Source organism: Hoplias malabaricus, chromosome 6 (assembly GCF_029633855.1).
Source record: "Hoplias malabaricus isolate fHopMal1 chromosome 6, fHopMal1.hap1, whole genome shotgun sequence".
NCBI lineage: Eukaryota > Metazoa > Chordata > Actinopteri > Characiformes > Erythrinidae > Hoplias > Hoplias malabaricus.
Window position 1 is genome coordinate 5686201 of NC_089805.1, and position 18329 is coordinate 5704529.

General features: G+C 43.9%; 2 protein-coding genes across 5 annotated transcripts in view; both read left to right on the forward strand.

Annotated features, from left to right (window-relative positions):
* The window catches only part of mcoln1b (mucolipin TRP cation channel 1b), a 15655-nt gene extending 5588 nt beyond the window's left edge, over positions 1–10067 (forward strand). For all 4 annotated transcript variants that reach the window (XM_066674528.1, XM_066674527.1, XM_066674530.1 and 1 more), the window contains exons 6-13: positions 651–747; positions 995–1094; positions 2411–2517; positions 2844–2993; positions 3396–3497; positions 4195–4317; positions 4626–4832; positions 6279–10067. In XM_066674528.1, coding sequence (XP_066530625.1) covers positions 651–747; positions 995–1094; positions 2411–2517; positions 2844–2993; positions 3396–3497; positions 4195–4317; positions 4626–4832; positions 6279–6404 — 1012 coding nt within the window. In that variant the 3' untranslated portion in view covers positions 6405–10067. The remainder of the gene's footprint in view (positions 1–650; positions 748–994; positions 1095–2410; positions 2518–2843; positions 2994–3395; positions 3498–4194; positions 4318–4625; positions 4833–6278) is intronic.
* Positions 10068–17818: 7751 nt separating this feature from the next.
* prr36b (proline rich 36b) overlaps positions 17819–18329 on the forward strand; it is a 36160-nt gene continuing 35649 nt past the window's right edge. Inside the window, exon 1 of the mRNA XM_066674305.1 lies at positions 17819–18073. The gene's annotated coding sequence lies outside the window, so the exon portion shown is untranslated. The remainder of the gene's footprint in view (positions 18074–18329) is intronic.

Consider the following 18329-nt stretch of genomic DNA (forward strand, 5'->3'; position numbering starts at 1 on the left):
TCCAGGTGACTGTCTGTGAGGAGTGTGGTATGTTCTCCCTGTGTCTGCGTGGGTTTCCTCCGGGTGACTGTCTGTGAGGAGTGTGGTGTGTTCTCCCTGTGTCCGTGTGGGTTTCCTCCGGGTGACTGTCTGTGAGGAGTGTGGTGTGTTCTCCCTGTGTCTGCGTAGGTTTCCTCCAGGTGACAGTCTGTGAGGAGTGTGGTGTCTTCTCTCTGTGTCTGCGTGGGTTTCCTCCAGGTGACTGTCTGTGAGGAGTGTGGTGTGTTCTCTCTGTGTCTGCGTAGGTTTCTTCCCACAGTTGGTAGGTGAATTGGCGACTCAAAAGTGTCCATAGGTGTGAGTGTGTGAGTGAATGTGTGTGTGTTGCACTGTGAAGGACTGGCGCCCCCTCCAGGGTGTATTCCCGCCTTGTGCCCAATGATTCCAGGTAGGCTCTGGACCCACCGCGACCCTGAACTGGATAAGGGTTACAGATAATGAATGAATGAATTAATAATTCTGCTTTAATTTGTAGTGAAAATAAATCAATGCATGTTGTTGTATTGCTGCAAGTAGGAAACACACAAACACACACCAGACAGTGTTGTGTAAATACATCTGCCTCTTTCTTTTCCTCATTCCTTCCTGTCTTCCGCTTTCTGTTGCACTAGGCTCATAAATGTGACCATCGAATTCAAGTTAAAAGCCATCAATATCCAGAGCATCATCAACAACGAGATTCCTGACTGCTACACCTTCTCTGTTTCTGTAAGTCCTGATCCTGCAGTCACCAAGCCGTTACATACAACAGAAGAAGTGAAGTGAGTCTAACACTGCATTCAGCTGCAGAGTGTGTTGTACTTTCATGGTGCTGCAGTGGTCACTTCCTGATTGTGTTTATAGCCCACACACCTGCTGGCCTGATCTCTGTGGGGTTTGCCACACTAATTCTGTACAAAACAGTTCTCAAGTGAAAAAAGAACCTGTTCTTTCTCTTCTTTGTGTGTGTTCTCAGATCCTCTTTGATAACAGAGCCCACAGTGGGAAAATGAAGATCAGTCTTCATAACCAGGCCCTTATTAGAGAATGCAGGGACCCAAACGTGTCCGGACACAGTGAGTTAACATTCCCTGACAAGCTTGATGGATACACAGACTCGCAGACTGACAATAAAACTTTCACATTTCAGAAATTAAAAAACACAAACATGTCATAACTCTTCCATCGTACAAACAGCACCAAAAGAAGCCTCAGGCAATAGTGTATTCTACTTTTCATTGTAGTTAGACTAAATGTTGAGAAATAGATCATTTCAATTAGATGTAATCGGATACAGCTAATTTGTGTTCTTTCTCTCTCTCTCTTTATCTCTCTCTCTCTTTCTCTCTCTTTATCTCACTTTATCTCTCTCTCTCTTTCTCTCTCTTTATCTCACTTTATCTCTCTCTCTCTTTCTCTCTTTATCTCTCTCTTTCTCTCTTTATCTCTCTCTCTCTCTGTCTCTCTTGCTCTCTCTTTATCTCTCTCTTTCTCTCACTTTATCTCTCTCTCTCTTTCTCTCTCTCTCTCTCTCTTTATCTCTCTCTCTCTTTCTCTCTATCTCTCTCTCTGTCTCTCTTTCTCTCACTTTATCTCTTTCTCTTTATCTCTCTCTCTTTCTCTCTCTTTATCTCTCTCTGTCTCTCTCGTGCCCTCTTTATCTCTCTCTTTCTTTTTATCATTATCTCTCTCTCTCTTTCTCTCACTTTATCTCTCTCTCTCTCTCTCTCTCTTTCTCTCTTTATCTCTCTCTCTTTTTCTCTCTTTATCTCTCTCTCTCTCTTTATACCTCTCTCTCTGTCTCTCTCGCTCTCTCTTTATCTCCCTTTCTTTTTATCATTATCTCTCTCTCTCTTTCTCTCACTTTATCTCTCTCTCTTTATCTCTCTCTCTCTCTGTCTCTTTATCTCTCTCTCTGTCTCTCTCGCTCTCTCTTTATCTCTCTCTCTCTCTTTCTCTCTCTTTATCTCTCTCTCTCTGTCTCTCTCGCTCTCTCTTTATCTCTCTCTTTCTTTTTATCATTCTCTCTCTCTCTTTCTCTTTCTCTCTCTCTCTCTTTATCTCTCTCTCTTTCTCTCTCTTTATCTCTCTCTCTCTGTCTCTCTCGCTCTCTCTTTATCGCTCTCTTTCTTTTTATCATTCTCTCTCTCTCTTTCTCTCTCTCTTTATACCTCTCTCGCTCTCTCTTTATCTCTCTCTTTCTTTTTATCATTCTCTCTCTCTCTTTCTCTCTCTCTTTATACCTCTCTCGCTCTCTCTTTATCTCTCTCTTTCTTTTTATCATTCTCTCTCTCTCTTTCTCTCTCTCTTTATACCTCTCTCGCTCTCTCTTTATCTCTCTCTTTCTTTTTATCATTATCTCTCTCTCTCTCTCTCTCTCTCTCTTTCTCAGAGGAGAACCACATGCGGGTGGCATTTGATGTGTTGGTGGCTATAGTGTGCGGTCTCTCTCTGGCCCTCTGTGGACGCTCCATACTCAGAGGAATCGCTCTGCAATACGTATGACACTGAGAAAGGGAGGGAGGGACTGAGGGGGTGACAGTAGTATAAAAGAGGGAAAGAAAGGAGAGGCACTGCTCCAATGTGCTGCACATAAACATAATTAAAGGCTGCACGTTTATGTAGTCACACAGCAATGGATGGGTTTAGGAATGTATTTATGTTGTAATGGATTAAATGAAGGCTAGAGAATGAAAGAATGCTCTTCCCTATGTGTTTATTTGTTATATAGAGCTAATGACGTATTTAGACTGACATTTAAACTGTTTATGTTGTGTGTGTGTGTGTGTGTGTGTGTGGTTGTGTGTGTGTGTGTGTGTGTGTAGGAGTTTGTGAGGTTCTTTAAGCAGTCTCTGGATCGTCAGGTTTGTTGGGCAGACCGCTTGGAGTTCATTAACGGCTGGTATTTACTCCTCATCATCAGCGATGTGCTCACCATCATCGCTTCTTTCATCAAGATTGGCATCGAGACCAAGGTTAGAGTGCAGCACATTTTACAAAATGCTTTCCCAATGCATGAAGTGCCTCTGCTTTTCCCTTTGGCCACTGATGCTTTACCAGAAGGTGTATTGTGGCTTGTAGTCGCTGCTCAAGACTGGCAACACAACGCAGGACGTTATGGTCTTCCTCTGTGTTTGACACCTCTTACTTCTATTTAGCGTTTAGATTTTGCTGATTTAATGAAGTCCTCTCTGAGCCTGCTTCCTCATTACCACTAAAAGTGTTGTAATGTGATATGATTCACTAAATTATGATCAGATCAAACCAGTACTGAAAACGCTGAATAAAAACATTTCTCATGGGTGTTTTGCTCCATGGTTAGAGTTTGACAGATGTAAAATTGTCTTCTCTGATTGGTGGCTTTTGTCTTTTTGCAGAACCTTTCGTCCTATGACGTGTGTGGGATTCTGATGGGCACCTCCACTCTGCTAGTGTGGGTGGGAGTCATCCGCTACCTCACCTTCTTCCAGAAGTACAATGTGAGTTTCAAATGAAGGACGTATGGATAATGAATAATAAGAATAGTTCCAATGGTATTGTAGTTTTAGAAGTCTAGAGATATGATCCTCCAGGTGACTGTCTGTGAGGAGTGTGGTGTGTTCTCCCTGTGTCTGTGTGGGTTTCCTTAGGGTGACTGTCTGTGAGGAGTGTGGTGTGTTCTCCCTGTGTCCGCGTGGGTTTCCTCCGGGTGACTGTCTGTGAGGAGTGTGGTGTGTTCTCCCTGTGTCCGCGTGGGTTTCCTCCGGGTGCTCCGGTTACCTCCCACAGTCCAAAAACACACGTTTGTAGGTGGATTGGCGACTCAAAAGCCTCTGTAGGTTTGAGTGTGTGTGTTGCCCTGTGACGGACTGGCGCCCCCTCCAGGGTGTATTCCCGCCTTGCTCTAAATGATTCCAGGTAGGCTCTGGACCCACCGCGACCCTGAATTGGATAAGCGCTTACAGATAATGGATGGAATGGATGTATCTGGACTTTTTATGCAAACAATTTTTCAATACTAGCAGAAAAATACTGTTAAAACTACTGTTGAGTTATTACTCAAAACGAAGGCTTGCGGTTCAGGTGCTTAAAAGAGGTGAAACTGAATAAACAGAGCTGAACTCGAGCAACTTTAACTACCAAGCATGCAGTTTGGGAATGATAGACATTTCTATTTCATGTCTTTTCTTTGTACAGATTCTGATAGTCACTCTGAGAGCTGCATTCCCTAATGTGATCCGCTTCTGCTGCTGTGCTGCCGCCATCTACATGGGCTATGTCTTCTGTGGCTGGATCGTACTGGGACCCTACCATGCTAAAGTAAAACACCCCAAAGATACAGTCTCTTTTTACTGCAACCGTACCAAGCTAAAAGGACACACAGAAAGATTCTCATTCAGTTCACACTGGGACCCTACCAGGCTAAAGTAACTCACACCAAATATACACAGTATATCTCGTATCTCAGGGCAGTGCACGCTTCTCTTGTGTGTGTTGATCCGCCTAATTATGTTGCAATACCCACAGATATGATGGTGCTGTTCTGTAGCTCGATCTTGTTTCAAAACATTTCAAATTACGTGCCACCTCACTCTTTTTTTCTGTATCTTTTTATCTCTGTGTCTTAGTTCCGTTCCCTTTCGACGGTGTCAGAGTGTCTGTTCTCTCTGATAAACGGAGACGATATGTTTGCCACGTTCTCAGAGGTGGAGCGCAGTGGGACACTGGTGTGGCTCTTCAGTCAACTCTACCTCTACACGTTCATCTCTCTTTTCATCTACATGGTGCTGTCGCTGTTCATCGCCCTCATCACTGGAGCGTATGACACCATCACTGTGAGTCACAGAGAGAGAGAGAGAGAGAGAGAGTTGGACAGAGAGGGAAGAATAGAAAATGTGTGAGAGTGAGAGAGCAGGGAATGCAGAGTGAAAGTGAGTGAGAGAGAAGGTTGGGAGGGGAAAGAATGAAGAGCCCTGAGACGAGAATAAGTATGTTGATTTGTTCTGACATCGCCACTGGGAGAGTCGACTATTAGTCACGGGGAGTGTAGCAAGGACAGATGATGCAATTTTATGAAACCATTAATTGCATTTGGGTGTGTGTGTGTGTGTATAGTTATGTTCATTCAACAAAGATGTCCTAAATTTGAGAAGGCAGAGAAAAATTAAGGTGCTCTTTCCAGTGACGTGAACGGAGCTGGAGACGGTGACACAGTCAAGTGTGTGGTGAGTGAACTGATCAGAAAAAAGACTGAGGCTGTGTTCTAAAGGTCTAGAAGTAGGCTATAAACACTACTAGCACATAGGAAGAAAACACAGCGGACAATGGTTTAGAGTGTGTGTTAGTTCAGAATAAATTTGTTACAGGATTGGTTCTGATTCCGTCTACAGTCTAGTAATTTTTTACAGATAGTGTTTGATACTGATACTCATCAATATTATTTATTACTAATATCAAATTATATTGTTATTACATATCAACTACTCTCAATAAGTTAATATATAGATGACATTACAACATGTATGCATTTGGATATATATATATATCCAGAGCCTACCTGGAGTCATTGGGCGCAAGGCGGGAATACACCCTGGAGGGGGCGCCAGTCCTTCACACGGCAACACGGACACACATTCACTCACACACTCACACCTATGGACACTTTTAAGTCGCCAATCCACCTACCAACGTGTGTTTTTGGACTGTGGGAGGAAACAGGAGCCCCCGGAGGAAACCCACACGGACACAGGGAGAACACACCACACTCCTCACAGACAGTCACCCGGAGGAAACCCACGCAGACACAGAGAGAACACACCACACTCCTCACAGACAGTCACCCGGAGGAAACCCACGCAGACACAGAGAGAACACACCACACTCCTCACAGACAGTCACCCGGAGGAAACCCACGCAGACACAGAGAGAACACACCACACTCCTCACAGACAGTCACCTGGAGGAAACCCACGCAGACACAGAGAGAACACACCACACTCCTCACAGACAGTCACCCGGAGGAAACCCACGCAGACACAGGGAGAACACACCACACTCCTCACAGACACTCACCCGGAGGAAACCCACGCGGACACAGCGAGAACACACCACACTCCTCACAGACACTCACCCGGAGGAAACCCACGCGGACACAGAGAGAACACACCACACTCCTAGTGATCATTCAATGTATAACATTATATTAAATGTACATGTGAATTCCCAATATAACAAGCTGTAAACATAAACATGTGAATGTGTTTTGGTGTGTTTCTCCACAGCAACAAGCCCATGAGCCGGTGCATGTGTCCGAACTTCATCAGTTCATAGCACAGTGCACAGACACGCCCTGTTCAGGAAAGTTCCACAGTCCAGAGAATACGTCCTGCTCTTTCTGCTGCTGCTGAGAGGACAAAGCGAGAGAGTATGGATTGTGTATGTGAGACAGTCCCACTTGTGTTTGTAGTTGTGTAAAGCAGAGTCATTCAGTTTGAGTTCATGTAAATGTTTATCATGCTGCGCCCTCTAGTGGCAGTGACAGTAATGATGTTCTCTTTACTTGTGGTCTTTTAATTACTATTTATTTATAAAGGGAATGTGCTGAGCACCATTTGCACATACTTTTTAGATATATTTGCATTTGTTTGTTTGTTTGTTTGTTTATAAATGAAGAAGTCACACAAAATGTCTGACAATTAACTACTTTACAGTACTGTAAATATCAATAGACTTATTTAGACGGCAAACTCTGGAATGTCTGAGCCGTGCAGCCTATAAATAAGAGCAAACACTCAGAAGCTCTGTTCCTCAAAGCACACGTACACATTCCCAACTTAAAAGGCCCATGTTTTTATTAGTTTTTTACTGCTTTATTTTAGTTTACCACAGGGTTGGGAATCATAACTATTGTCTGTTTAAAAGGCCGTCTTGCAATTAATATTTACTCTATTTTGAAGCTTGGAAACATGTTAATGATTCAGTAAAATGAACTCAATCCCAATCTGAGACGTTATGGAAAAGTAGACGAATACCTTCCTCTAATGCACGTATGTCTGCATCCAAATATTCTGCATAACAACTATTTAAAATCAGCACACGAGACTGCTGACCAGTGAACACGCTACTCCAGTTATTGTCTAGTGCTAGTTTGAATCATACAAAGCATCGTGTCATAGGAAATATCTCAATGTTTTATATATTAAGTTTGTTTTTTAACGTGGAAAGCACATGGACATGGCTTTGAAACTGAAGTAAAGCCCTTGTAGGCGTTATTATTTAATAATGAGAGGTGAGATTGTTTTAAAAGTTGTCTCTTAAATGTGAGGACAGTTTGGTTTTAACTGGTATGTGCCCTTTAAGTTCCTTTCAGTCCTAAATATCACACACAAATCTCCAGTAGCCTTCTTCATGTCTTTCTTTTCGCGCTGTTGCTTCTTGTCTTTCATCCTCAAACTGTGTGTGTGTGTGTGTGTGAAGGAGTGGTGTAGCCTGCAGCTTTAGTGAAGCATCAATATTTATGTGAGCTCTTGTGGTGTCCAGGGAGCTGACCTTGTGTTTTTAATGGAGTTGGAGCAGTTGGAGCTTCTTTTCTGACCATGCTGGCCTTTCATCCACACTGTCCCTGCAGAGAGAGAGAGAGAGAGAGACAGAGAGAGAGAGAGAGACAGAGAGAGAGAGGGAGAGACAGACGTAAGGGTGGGGGGTGTCTGGAGAAGGAGAAAGGGGAGATAAAGAGAATAAGATCAGAAAACAATTAGTTGGTCTCAGGGCTGGAGAATATTGTGGGAAAAGTTACCATGTATCAAGCTGAAGTATTTCCAAATAGACCTGGCTATCTGTTTTAATCAAGTGAGCAGGTTTAGAATTAGGGAAGAATTAAGGCTGTGGCAGATTTTCTATTGTATTATGGTCCGCAAAATATATGACAACTATTTTATACACACAAAATAACGTAGTACAATTACAAAAGAATTATGGCCTACAAAATAAAGCCAGTCGTATCTAATGTCTTTAATTAATCCATTTGAATCTATTACCGGGCGAACTGCTATCGTTGTTTACAACAATATATCCACTATGCGGTTTGTTGTGCATATAATCCATCCCTAGTGACGAGTGTAGGTTTATTAGCTGCAGCACAGTTTAGCTGCTGGTGTCTGCCTTGTGTCTTGTGTTTTGCTTCTGCTCTCTCACCCAGAACTCCAGTATAAAAGGACAAAAGGGGCTTTTGTAGAAGGGGTGCCCTAGCCGGAGGTGTTATCTTGCTCTTTTGAGGATTTTGCCCTTAGCACCAAGTCAATATTACAGCTTCTGTACTTTCATGCCTTAAAGATTTGTTGTGCATTATTCACGAGTTTGGCTCGGTACCTGTAACGTGCTGAGTTTTAATTGAAAAAGCCTATAAACAGAGATTTACGATATGACAGCGCTCTATAAAGGAGTGGTTTTCTGTGCCAGTGCTGTAGGGCAGCAGGATTCATCGTTTTCCTCTGCTTGAACATGCACTGGTTTAACACATCAAACCATTTATGAAGTTGAATCACGTTTGCTCGAGCAAAGGATGCAGTTTCTGGGGTCTTTCCTCTTTCGCTGGGGTCTGGGGTCTTTCCTCTTTCCCATCACTTAGCCAGATGCTAGCCAACACAAATGTCTGTTATTTCAACCTATCTGGATTGCCAGGTAGTGTTCTCCTCCCGGTGTGTTGAGCTGATGTGTTAGTTGTGTGATAAAGGAGAGATGTGGGCATGACTAAACAAACACAAACACAGACAACTCCCCCAATACAAAAACAATAGAGTGCATATCTGTCATACGTTGGAATCACAATCCTTGTCAGTACACAGCAACTGTGAGTTTGTCAGGATACAGCATGCTACATCTCACCGTCTTGAGAAGTGAAACAAAGGTATTGTATTTTCTGTCTTTCACTCTCTCTTCTGTTAATACTTTGAAGCATAAATTCTGCTACAAATTTGGCAAGGTCTTTCTGCAGGGGGAAGGCAGAGTGATGAAATGTTTGGAGCTTTGGGAGGGAACGGTCTGTCTGTATCTGCGCAGAGATGAAGGGAGATAAAAGAGAAGGGAATGTAGCTGGTGAGGCTGAAAATAAAAAACCGACATGGGTGGTTGACAACTGACACCTACCCAAAACAACCACAACTCTTCAACTGTACAGTCAAAGGCAAAAGTTTGGGCCTGTGCTTAAATTACATGTTTAACTTATTTTACAAGTTTTTTTTTATTTATTTTTTTTTATTCTCTGAACAAGAAATATGTAACCGTTGTGACACTTTATGTTAATGGTAATAAGAATTTGATATAATTGGAAAACAACTGTACAATGTAAATGTATTCTGCATTTACCTCTTTAAAGTGTTTTATTTCTCTAATTATCATGTTTATTTGAAAATTCTTATTTATATTGTCATGTTAAAGGAGCTTTTATAGGTCCAGTTGTGTTTATACATAAAAAAAACGTGGTACTTAATTATGTTTTGTGACCATTTAACAAAATCTTTAAGACCATGTCAATAATACATAAAGATATTAAAATGGCCGCCATTCTAACGAGCTGCCCTCTAAAGAGCAAGGCCAAAACACACCTTATAACTTTCTGAGTGGGGCGAGCTGAACTGCTGTTGACTGAATCGATGGATATATGTAAATGTGTAATAGATTTTTGACATAATATGAACAGCTCAAAAATTAGGCTTTTGTCCAGCTTAATTACTATTGTATATATTTTATAATATTAGCAATTTTATTTATGGAGCACATTTTTTGTCCATAACCACACTAAGTGCTCACTTATACTTCAATTTCAAAAAGGATTATAGATTTGAAATTTCAACAACAAACACCCTTAATATAAAAATAGTTCATTTTATGTTCTGAGGGGGGGAAATCCTGTCACTCAGGGAACACGTTCATTACTGGCTAACGGCTAACAGTGTTAGCTAACAAACTCTAGGACTTTTATTTTATATCGTTGCTCGTTTGCTTTGTTCCTTTATCCTGTCGCTGTTTTACGTGCTGTAGTTTGCCTTGTCTTCAAAACTGTAAATAAAATGTCAACCTAATGATGAATCCTGTTTCTTTGTGGTGAGACAGTTTGCTGAGTCACTGTCTTTTTGCCTCTTGGTGGATACATTAACAAAGGCTTGGTTTTCTTTGTCAAATTCCGTTGTTTTGGCCTTGGATTTCACCCTTATTCCCTATTGCAGGGACCATAGAGAGGTGGTTAAACACAACACTGCTGCTTAGGAAGTCATTTGGACGCAGCTTTAATTGCTGATGTGCTTTATATGTGCGCTGCCTCATTGTCTGGAGAGAAAGGCACCAATTGAATGGATCAGTCCTTATTTGGACACTGCAGAAGCTGTGTAACGCTCACTCTGAACACCAGAGGGCGCAGTGAACAGCAGCAGCATTAGCTACGGCAATAAAACCTAAATAAATACACAGTATAGAGGACTGCGAAAATGTGCTCAGTGAACAGAGCATTTATAATAAACAGCTGGTAGTGGACATGTTCAGTTTTGCCTGCATAGTTTGTATTACATCCTAGACAATTATGAAATGAAATGGGTGGCTCTGAAGCAGTTGCACATGAGTTTAATGCCACCGTGGCCAAAGCATGTGTTGACAAGAGGGTTATAAAGGCTTCTATTTTTTATTTAATTTTTTTTTTAAGTATTTGGACTACATTCTCCAGATTGATGCAGCTCTGGATTTAATGTTCTGGACAGACAACAGTGTGTCCAATACTCTTTACAGTGGCATAAATAATTCACTAAACAATGGAGACAGGACACAGGAAGCTCTTAGCGTATGACCCCATAGAGTGGAGTGTGTATTAGATTGAGTCTGGCCTCAGGGGAGAAGCTAACCCTACTGCCACTGCAGATTCAGGAAGCTGGGCTCCATATTCTGATTTAATATTCCTCCTTACCTGCCAGTCTGTCATCTTCAGCTTGAATATTTAATCCAAGGCCTGTTATTTATTTATCTATTTATTTTACAGTATTTTAGACCTTCTCTCTGGGAAAAAAAAAAAGCAAGCTTAGCTAGCGTTAAGCTTTGGGAGGAGCTGAGCTGTGCAAGAGGCCTTCAAGCTGAGCTCTTTTCTCCAGGGTTTGGGAAATGGGAATGACAAGCTCTGACTGTATTAGTCTAAAGCTGTCAGATATCTGAAAGACCTGCTGCTGATCTAGGACCAACTCTTCTTCAACAGTATGTTAGTCATGTAAATAATGATGTGAAGTCATCTCCATAGTAAGGCATTGACCAATAAAAATGTATGTTTTATCTCTGCCTCATATAAGCCTTAGGTCACTACACCCAATGCCAAATGTTTGCTAGAGGAGTGTAAGTAAAGCCAAGCATTGGATCTGTGTTCTCCGGAGTGTGCTCTTCAGTGCTATATCCAGCACTAATCTTGTAACATCAGTACCCCATGGCTGAGTGCAATTAAACCTTCACAGAAAGGTTCTAATAGTGTTGAACAGTAGGAGCTGTTACTGCAGTAAAAAGGGGGGCTTCTCCATTGCCCTTCATTAGAATAAAAGCAGGATGAGTACATTTTAATATAATCATTCATTATCTGTAACCGCATATCCAATTCACAGTGGGTCCAGAGCCAGAGCCTGGAATAATTGGGCGCAAGGCGGGAATACACCCTGGAGGGGGCGCCAGTCCTTCACAGGGCAACACAGACACACACCTACCGACACTTTTGAGTCGCCAATCCACCTACCAACGTGTGTTTTTGGACTGTGGGAGGAAACCCACGCAGACACAGGGAGAACACACCACACTCGTCACAGACAGTCACCCGGAGGAAACCCATGCAGACACAGGGAGAACACACCACACTCGTCACTGACAGTCACCCGGAGGAAACCCACGCAGACACAGGGAGAACACACCACACTCCTCACAGACAGTCACCCGGAGGAAACCCACGCAGACACAGGGAGAACACACCACACTCCTCACAGACAGTCACCCGAAGGAAACCCACACAGACACAGGGAGAACACACCACACTCGTCACAGACAGTCACCCGGAGGAAACCCACGCAAACACAGAGAGAACACACCACACTCCTCACAGACAGTCACCCGGAGGAAACCCACGCAGACACAGGGAGAACACACCACACTCCTCACAGACAGTCACCCGAAGGAAACCCACGCAGACACAGGGAGAAAACACCACACTCCTCACAGACAGTCACCCGAAGGAAACCCACGCAGACACAGGGAGAACACACCACACTCGTCACAGACAGTCACCCGGAGGAAACCCACGCAGACACAGAGAGAACACACCACACTCCTCACAGACAGTCACCCGGAGGAAACCCACGCAGACACAGGGAGAACACACCACACTCCTCACAGACAGTCACCCGGAGGAAACCCACGCAAACACAGAGAAAACACACCACACTCCTCACAGACAGTCACCCGGAGGAAACCCACGTGGACACAGGGAGAACACACCACACTCCTCACAGACAGTCACCCAGAGCGGGAATCGAACCCACAACCTCCAGGCCCCTGCTGCGCCACCGTGCCGCCCCATTTTAATATATTTGATTCCTTAATTTATACGGCTTTATTCATGTGTTTTAATGTCTGCAAAGAAATATATACTTCACATTAATAATTTAGAATCTTACACTGCTTTAGGCTGTGAACATGAGTCAAACATTAGAAACCTTAAACAGTGCCTATTAATCTGTCAGGCATTTATAGGAAAATCAGCGATGAAGTAATTAAGATTCATATTTATTCTGAAGTCAGCTCAGGATGTCGACAGCCCAGAGCTGTTCCCCCTGGGGCAACTATGGCCTGAATGCCCTGCCCTGGGGCCAAACAGGGGCTACACAAATCTCAGAGGAGATCAAATCTCCAGCCCATAACCGGGGCTTAAATTTATTGAGCAGTGTCTATATCACAGCTATTCCATCTTGTTGCTACTTAAAATACTTTTTCTTTACTCTGTCACTCGGAAGCAGCCACACACCGTGTTAAATTCCCAATGCCCAATGTCAGCTAGAGGAGTGGGGGGAGTGGGGGGGAATCCCTGCATCCAAAATGAGCAGCTGGCCTCACTACTGCCTAAATAGAATTGAATGCTCACAGCAATATCTAGGATAAAGCCATAGAAGTGTAGAGGCTGTAAGCGCCGCATACGAAGACAAATGCCCTGTTAATAGCCTTAATTGTAGAAGGAATGTTATCTGGGCATATATCACCTGTGAGGCTGTTACTCTCTGTTTACCTCATCCAGAGCATCTCATGTAACAGTAGGACGATATAATGATAGGACTTTTTGACTCTTATTTGTGTGATTTGGAGTGTTTACCCAAGAAGGGGATCAGACGCTAATCTGATGCATGGAGGCCACCAGTGCTGTCCGCTACAGTCAACCAACAACCAACACTTTGTTTTCTGACTGGAGGGAATGTGTGTGTGTGTGTGTGTGTGTGTACCACATTGGGTGTGCCTCCTGCCGCCAACATGCTTCCACTCACACACATATACACACACCCAGTTCCTCTGTATGTTTGGCTGAGAGAAGTGTAACCAGGGGTGTGTGTGTGTGTGTGTCAGTGCGCTGGTGTGTCCATGGCCAACTGAATGCAAAAGTTGTCTGCTGTTACTATGGAAACATTTTTATTTAAGTTATTTACATATACCACATTAACAGATATTAAAATGTGTAGTAGCAATGCATGAAGAAAATCATGTGATCTCACCACGGTGCTAAAACTTTTGCACAAGTTCTACGTGAGTGTTTGTTCAATGGAGGCCTGGGGACCTTGAGTCCTGCTGGTGTTTAGCTTGTGACTGCAAGACCATGTGTGTGTGTGTGTGCATGTGTGTTCCACAGGTGTCAATCTGTGATATCTGAAACCTTTCTGTGTTAGACAGTGTACAATAGTGCATTGCACGTGTATTACACCTTGGAAGCCGTGTGAGGGTCTAGGTGGGGCTTGGCACTGCGCATGTGAGGCTACAGAAAGAGTCTGTGTGAATGTGTGTGTAGATGTGTGAGTGTGTTTTTGACCAGGTGCCAGTGCTTTTGTGTCATGTTGCCCAGCTGCAGAGGGAGACTTGGGGCTAAAGCACACACACTCTAATGGTCTGTAATGGTCAGGGGAAGTGAGCGGCAGGCCCTGCCCCTTCCTGTCCCTAATAGTCCACTCCACTCGGACCTCAACACTTCCTCCTTTTGTGCAGCCTGATGGACCGGACCAGACTGGACCTCCAGTGCATAGTGCGTTTGCCCCTGAGCCACCAAAGGGTGTCAATATCTGACCTCACAACAGTTTGTTTACAATTTTTAGGAGACCATTAAATGCATATGAGTGATCCTTCACTGTGAGAAGACAGCAGTGAAAGGGCTGTAAGGATGTGGAGGCACAACTCAATTTATTTGGAAATATTTGAAAACCTGAAAATGCAACCAACTTCTAAGACTGAACTTTGGAGACGTGGAAACGATATATATATTTAACGGTTGAAATCTCTGTGTCATATTTGTTCAGTTTACATAATTTACTGTATTTAATAAGCTTATTTGTACTTAGTGACTATTTTGATGGGAAAGAAATGGAGGACTTGAGCGCAGCAATGTTTTTCTAAGCAAGCTTTGTTGATTCTAACGTTCCAGAATCATTGCGTCATGATGCAGAAGTGTGTTTTTATGTCCCTCTCTGCCCTCTGTTGTGCTGCTGATGAGATAATGATAGTATGTGATGCTAGAAGAATAGAATGTGAGCAAAGGAGGAGGAGGAGGAAGATGCCGTCAGACAGAGAGTTATACAGCTGCAAACAGAATGCTCCATTCTCTAGAGGATCATAAAGTTTAACACTGCTGCTGTTGTAAAGCAAAATACAGCTTTTTGATATTTTTGGTTAAATGTTCAAGTTTGTCGACACAGCTTGGTATTAATGAATTCAGCTTCTTAAAGGTGCACCACGGTTCCACTTCCACTCTGATTAAACAAGCACAGCTTTTAGAACTGCCATGAAAAATAATCATTAAACAAAATGGGCTCCTCTGGAGGGCGGCACGGTGGCGCAGCAGGTAGCGTTGCAGTCACACAGCTCCAGGGACCTGGAGGTTGTGGGTTTGAGTCCCGCTCCGGGTGACTGTCTGTGAGGAGTGTGGTGTGTTCTCCCTGTGTCTGCGTGGGTTTCCTCCGGGTGAGTGTCTGTGAGGAGTGTGGTGTGTTCTCCCTGTGTCTGCGTGGGTTTCCTCCGGGTGACTGTCTGTGAGGAGTGTGGTGTGTTCTCCCTGTGTCTGCGTGGGTTTCCTCCGGGTGACTGTCTGTGAGGAGTGTGGTGTGTTCTCCCTGTGCCTGCGTGGGTTTCCTCCGGGTGACTGTCTGTGAGGAGTGTGGTGTGTTCTCCCTGTGTCTGCGTGGGTTTTCTCCGGGTGACTGTCTGTGAGGAGTGTGGTGTGTTCTCCCTGTGTCTGCGTGGGTTTTCTCCGGGTGACTGTCTGTGAGGAGTGTGGTGTGTTCTCCCTGTGTCTACGTGGGTTTTCTCCGGGTGACTGTCTGTGAGGAGTGTGGTGTGTTCTCCCCGTGTCTGCGTGGGTTTCAGCAGATTACAACCTACCTCTGTAGACTACAGCATGTAGTGCATCTGTTGCTCTTCATAGTTAGCCCTGTATTTATAAATGCAGCAGGTGTGCTGTGTCTGATCCATGTACAACAAACACTAACTGACCACAACCATGTCAGTGTCAATGCCGCACTGACGAAAGTCTGTTGTTGTAACTACAAAGTAAACCAGTATGGTCTGCGGAGCTGAGAGAATGGACAGCGAGTGTTGAAACAACAAGGTGGTCATGTTATGGCTGATTAGCCGGACAGTAACAGAGTTTGGTGTTTTTTCTCAGTTCTATTTTTGTTTTATATTCCTATTTACTCCTGTTTGCTTCTGAATGTAATTTCTGTTTTCCTGTGATTGCCATCTCCTCGTCTTGGAATGCCGTCTCCTCGTCTCTTATCTGTGCTATACCTGCTACGACAGAACGTCATCCTAAGATAGAACATGATAGAACCTCCTCCTCAGATTCAAGAATGGCTTGTTGTTCCACTCCTAGCACTATTCCAGGCCCCATGTGGGCTTAAGGGTGTGTGTTGCGGGCACGCTCAGAAGCTTGTTGTGTCTGGTAGTGTCTATTCATCGTAGGAATGTTATAATCACTTATAATTGGTTAGGACCAAATTAATTTTCCTTAAAGGAGCACTCCAGTGTATTCCTGTGCTTATCAGGAGAAGTTGAAGGCCAAGTACCCTCTGTGAAGCCACAGTCATCCGTGACCAGGAGTCCAAGCCCACGTGACTGGCATCGCTTTCTCCTCCCTCTCCCCCATCACTCGGTTTCATGCTAAGCAACGTTGGAGTTTGAAAACCCAGCCTAACACTGCTACATAGTTAGAGTTCTCCTCCAAGTGTGTTGAGCTTTCCAAGCAGTTCATTGTTGTTTACAAGCTACAGCACCTCTCCAATAGCTTCCTTTAGCAATGAATCTCAGGTCAGGTGGAGGAAGTGCTGATAATGTAATGTCACTTACTATAAAAAAGGCGAAAGAGAGGCAGTGGTGTAAACAGCAGTGGTCTGTGTGTATTTAATGGTAATTACAGAGTAATTTATGATCTCTTCAATAGGTAGGTTATGTTCGTGAGTCCATTACTAAGACCAGTGTCTGTATAAGAGGATTGTGCAAAAAAAAAAGAGCAAAGCCAGTGACTGCACGGTGCAGCAGAGCGTTAAAGATGCCGATGTGGTGCTGGGGCCATGAGGAGCGTTCAACAGGAGGCAAGCAAGCGGGGCAGACTTTGGAGGGAAGGCGCCATTCTCAGCCTTTGTGTTACAATAGCAGTGCATACATGGGAGCCTTTGTATTTGAGAGTGAGGAGGACAACTCTTAGCCGCGCAAAAGCCTGGCGCTAGCAGCAGACAGACAGACAGACAGAGGGAGGGAGGACTGAGGAGGAGAGGGGGGAGAGAGAGAGAGAGAGAGAGAGAGAGAGAGAGAGAGAGAGAGAGAGAGAGAGAGAGAGAGAAGACAAAGACTCATATATAACACCCTCGAGCATCACCACAGAAAAAGCTTGATCTAGGCTCCAGAGAAACACAGCTCCCTGTTCCCTATGTAGTGCATTTCACCTGTCACTAACAGATTCAGCGTCAAATATCACATTAAATATCCACAAGATGCTTTCTGGGATTCAGCCACAGGCTCCATGTCCCCCTGCTGGACACTGTTCGTGAAAAGTCAAACTTGTATATGACATATGTAGTGCACTATATGAGAATAGGGAGCCAGTTTAGATGTGGGACCATGATAAATGTCATCATCCTGTTCTTTCTGTGCACTTCAATGTGTTATTCAAGTGCCTTAGTGTGAAAATTACCATAAGCATCATCTGAAATGTGGACTCATTGTCTTTCCTAAACCACCCCATGCACAAAAGAAACGGCGGGAGCCTGCATCATCATGAGGGGGGGGGGGGTGGAGGGCTGGAGAGGGGGACAAATAAGGGTTGGGGAAGGGTTTGGAACTTTCTAAGCGGGGTGAAAATGACATCACCTCCCGATTTGAATAAATCTAGTCTTGAGCCGTGATTGGCTCGCCGCGCCGAAGAAACCCGACACCGCTTTGGTTCTCATTCGCGCCACGCTGTGCTGAACCCTCCCCCCCACGTGTTGGACTGCGATGGTTTAGTCCGGTTTAGGGCGCGTGTGCGTGTGTGCGCCCTCCTCCAAAAGCGTTGATCCCATTCTTCGCAGTTAGACGTGCATCCCTTTCTCTCTCTGTCTCCTCTCTCTCTTTTAATCAGTTTCTCCGTCTGAAACACGACTGACATTAGAACACATCCACACGCTCTTTAACTTTCAGCACACCTTCGGCGTTTTATTCAGTCTGTAGGTGATTTTTTTTCTTTTAAAAAGGGAGAATCCGTATTGAAAGGGAAGCGAGCGCGGATAACAGCGAGTTGACTGGGCGTAGCTGCTGCTGGAAAAGGAAAAGCTCTATAGCTTCGGTAAGGTTTTTATGTCTTTTCACATTTGAATATTAGCCATTATGTAAATTCTACGCACTGCACCTCTTTGAACAAGGTCGCTTCTGTTATATTGTAGCCTAATAAATGAACAATAATATAATGTCTCTGAATTAGAGCCAGGGAGAGGGCGGGTTTTTGTCTTGATTTGAATGCATTGGGCTGATTCACACTGCTAAAATCTATTAATATGCAAATGAGTTTGTCTAGCGCCGTATTGTGCCTCAGCAAAGAAAAG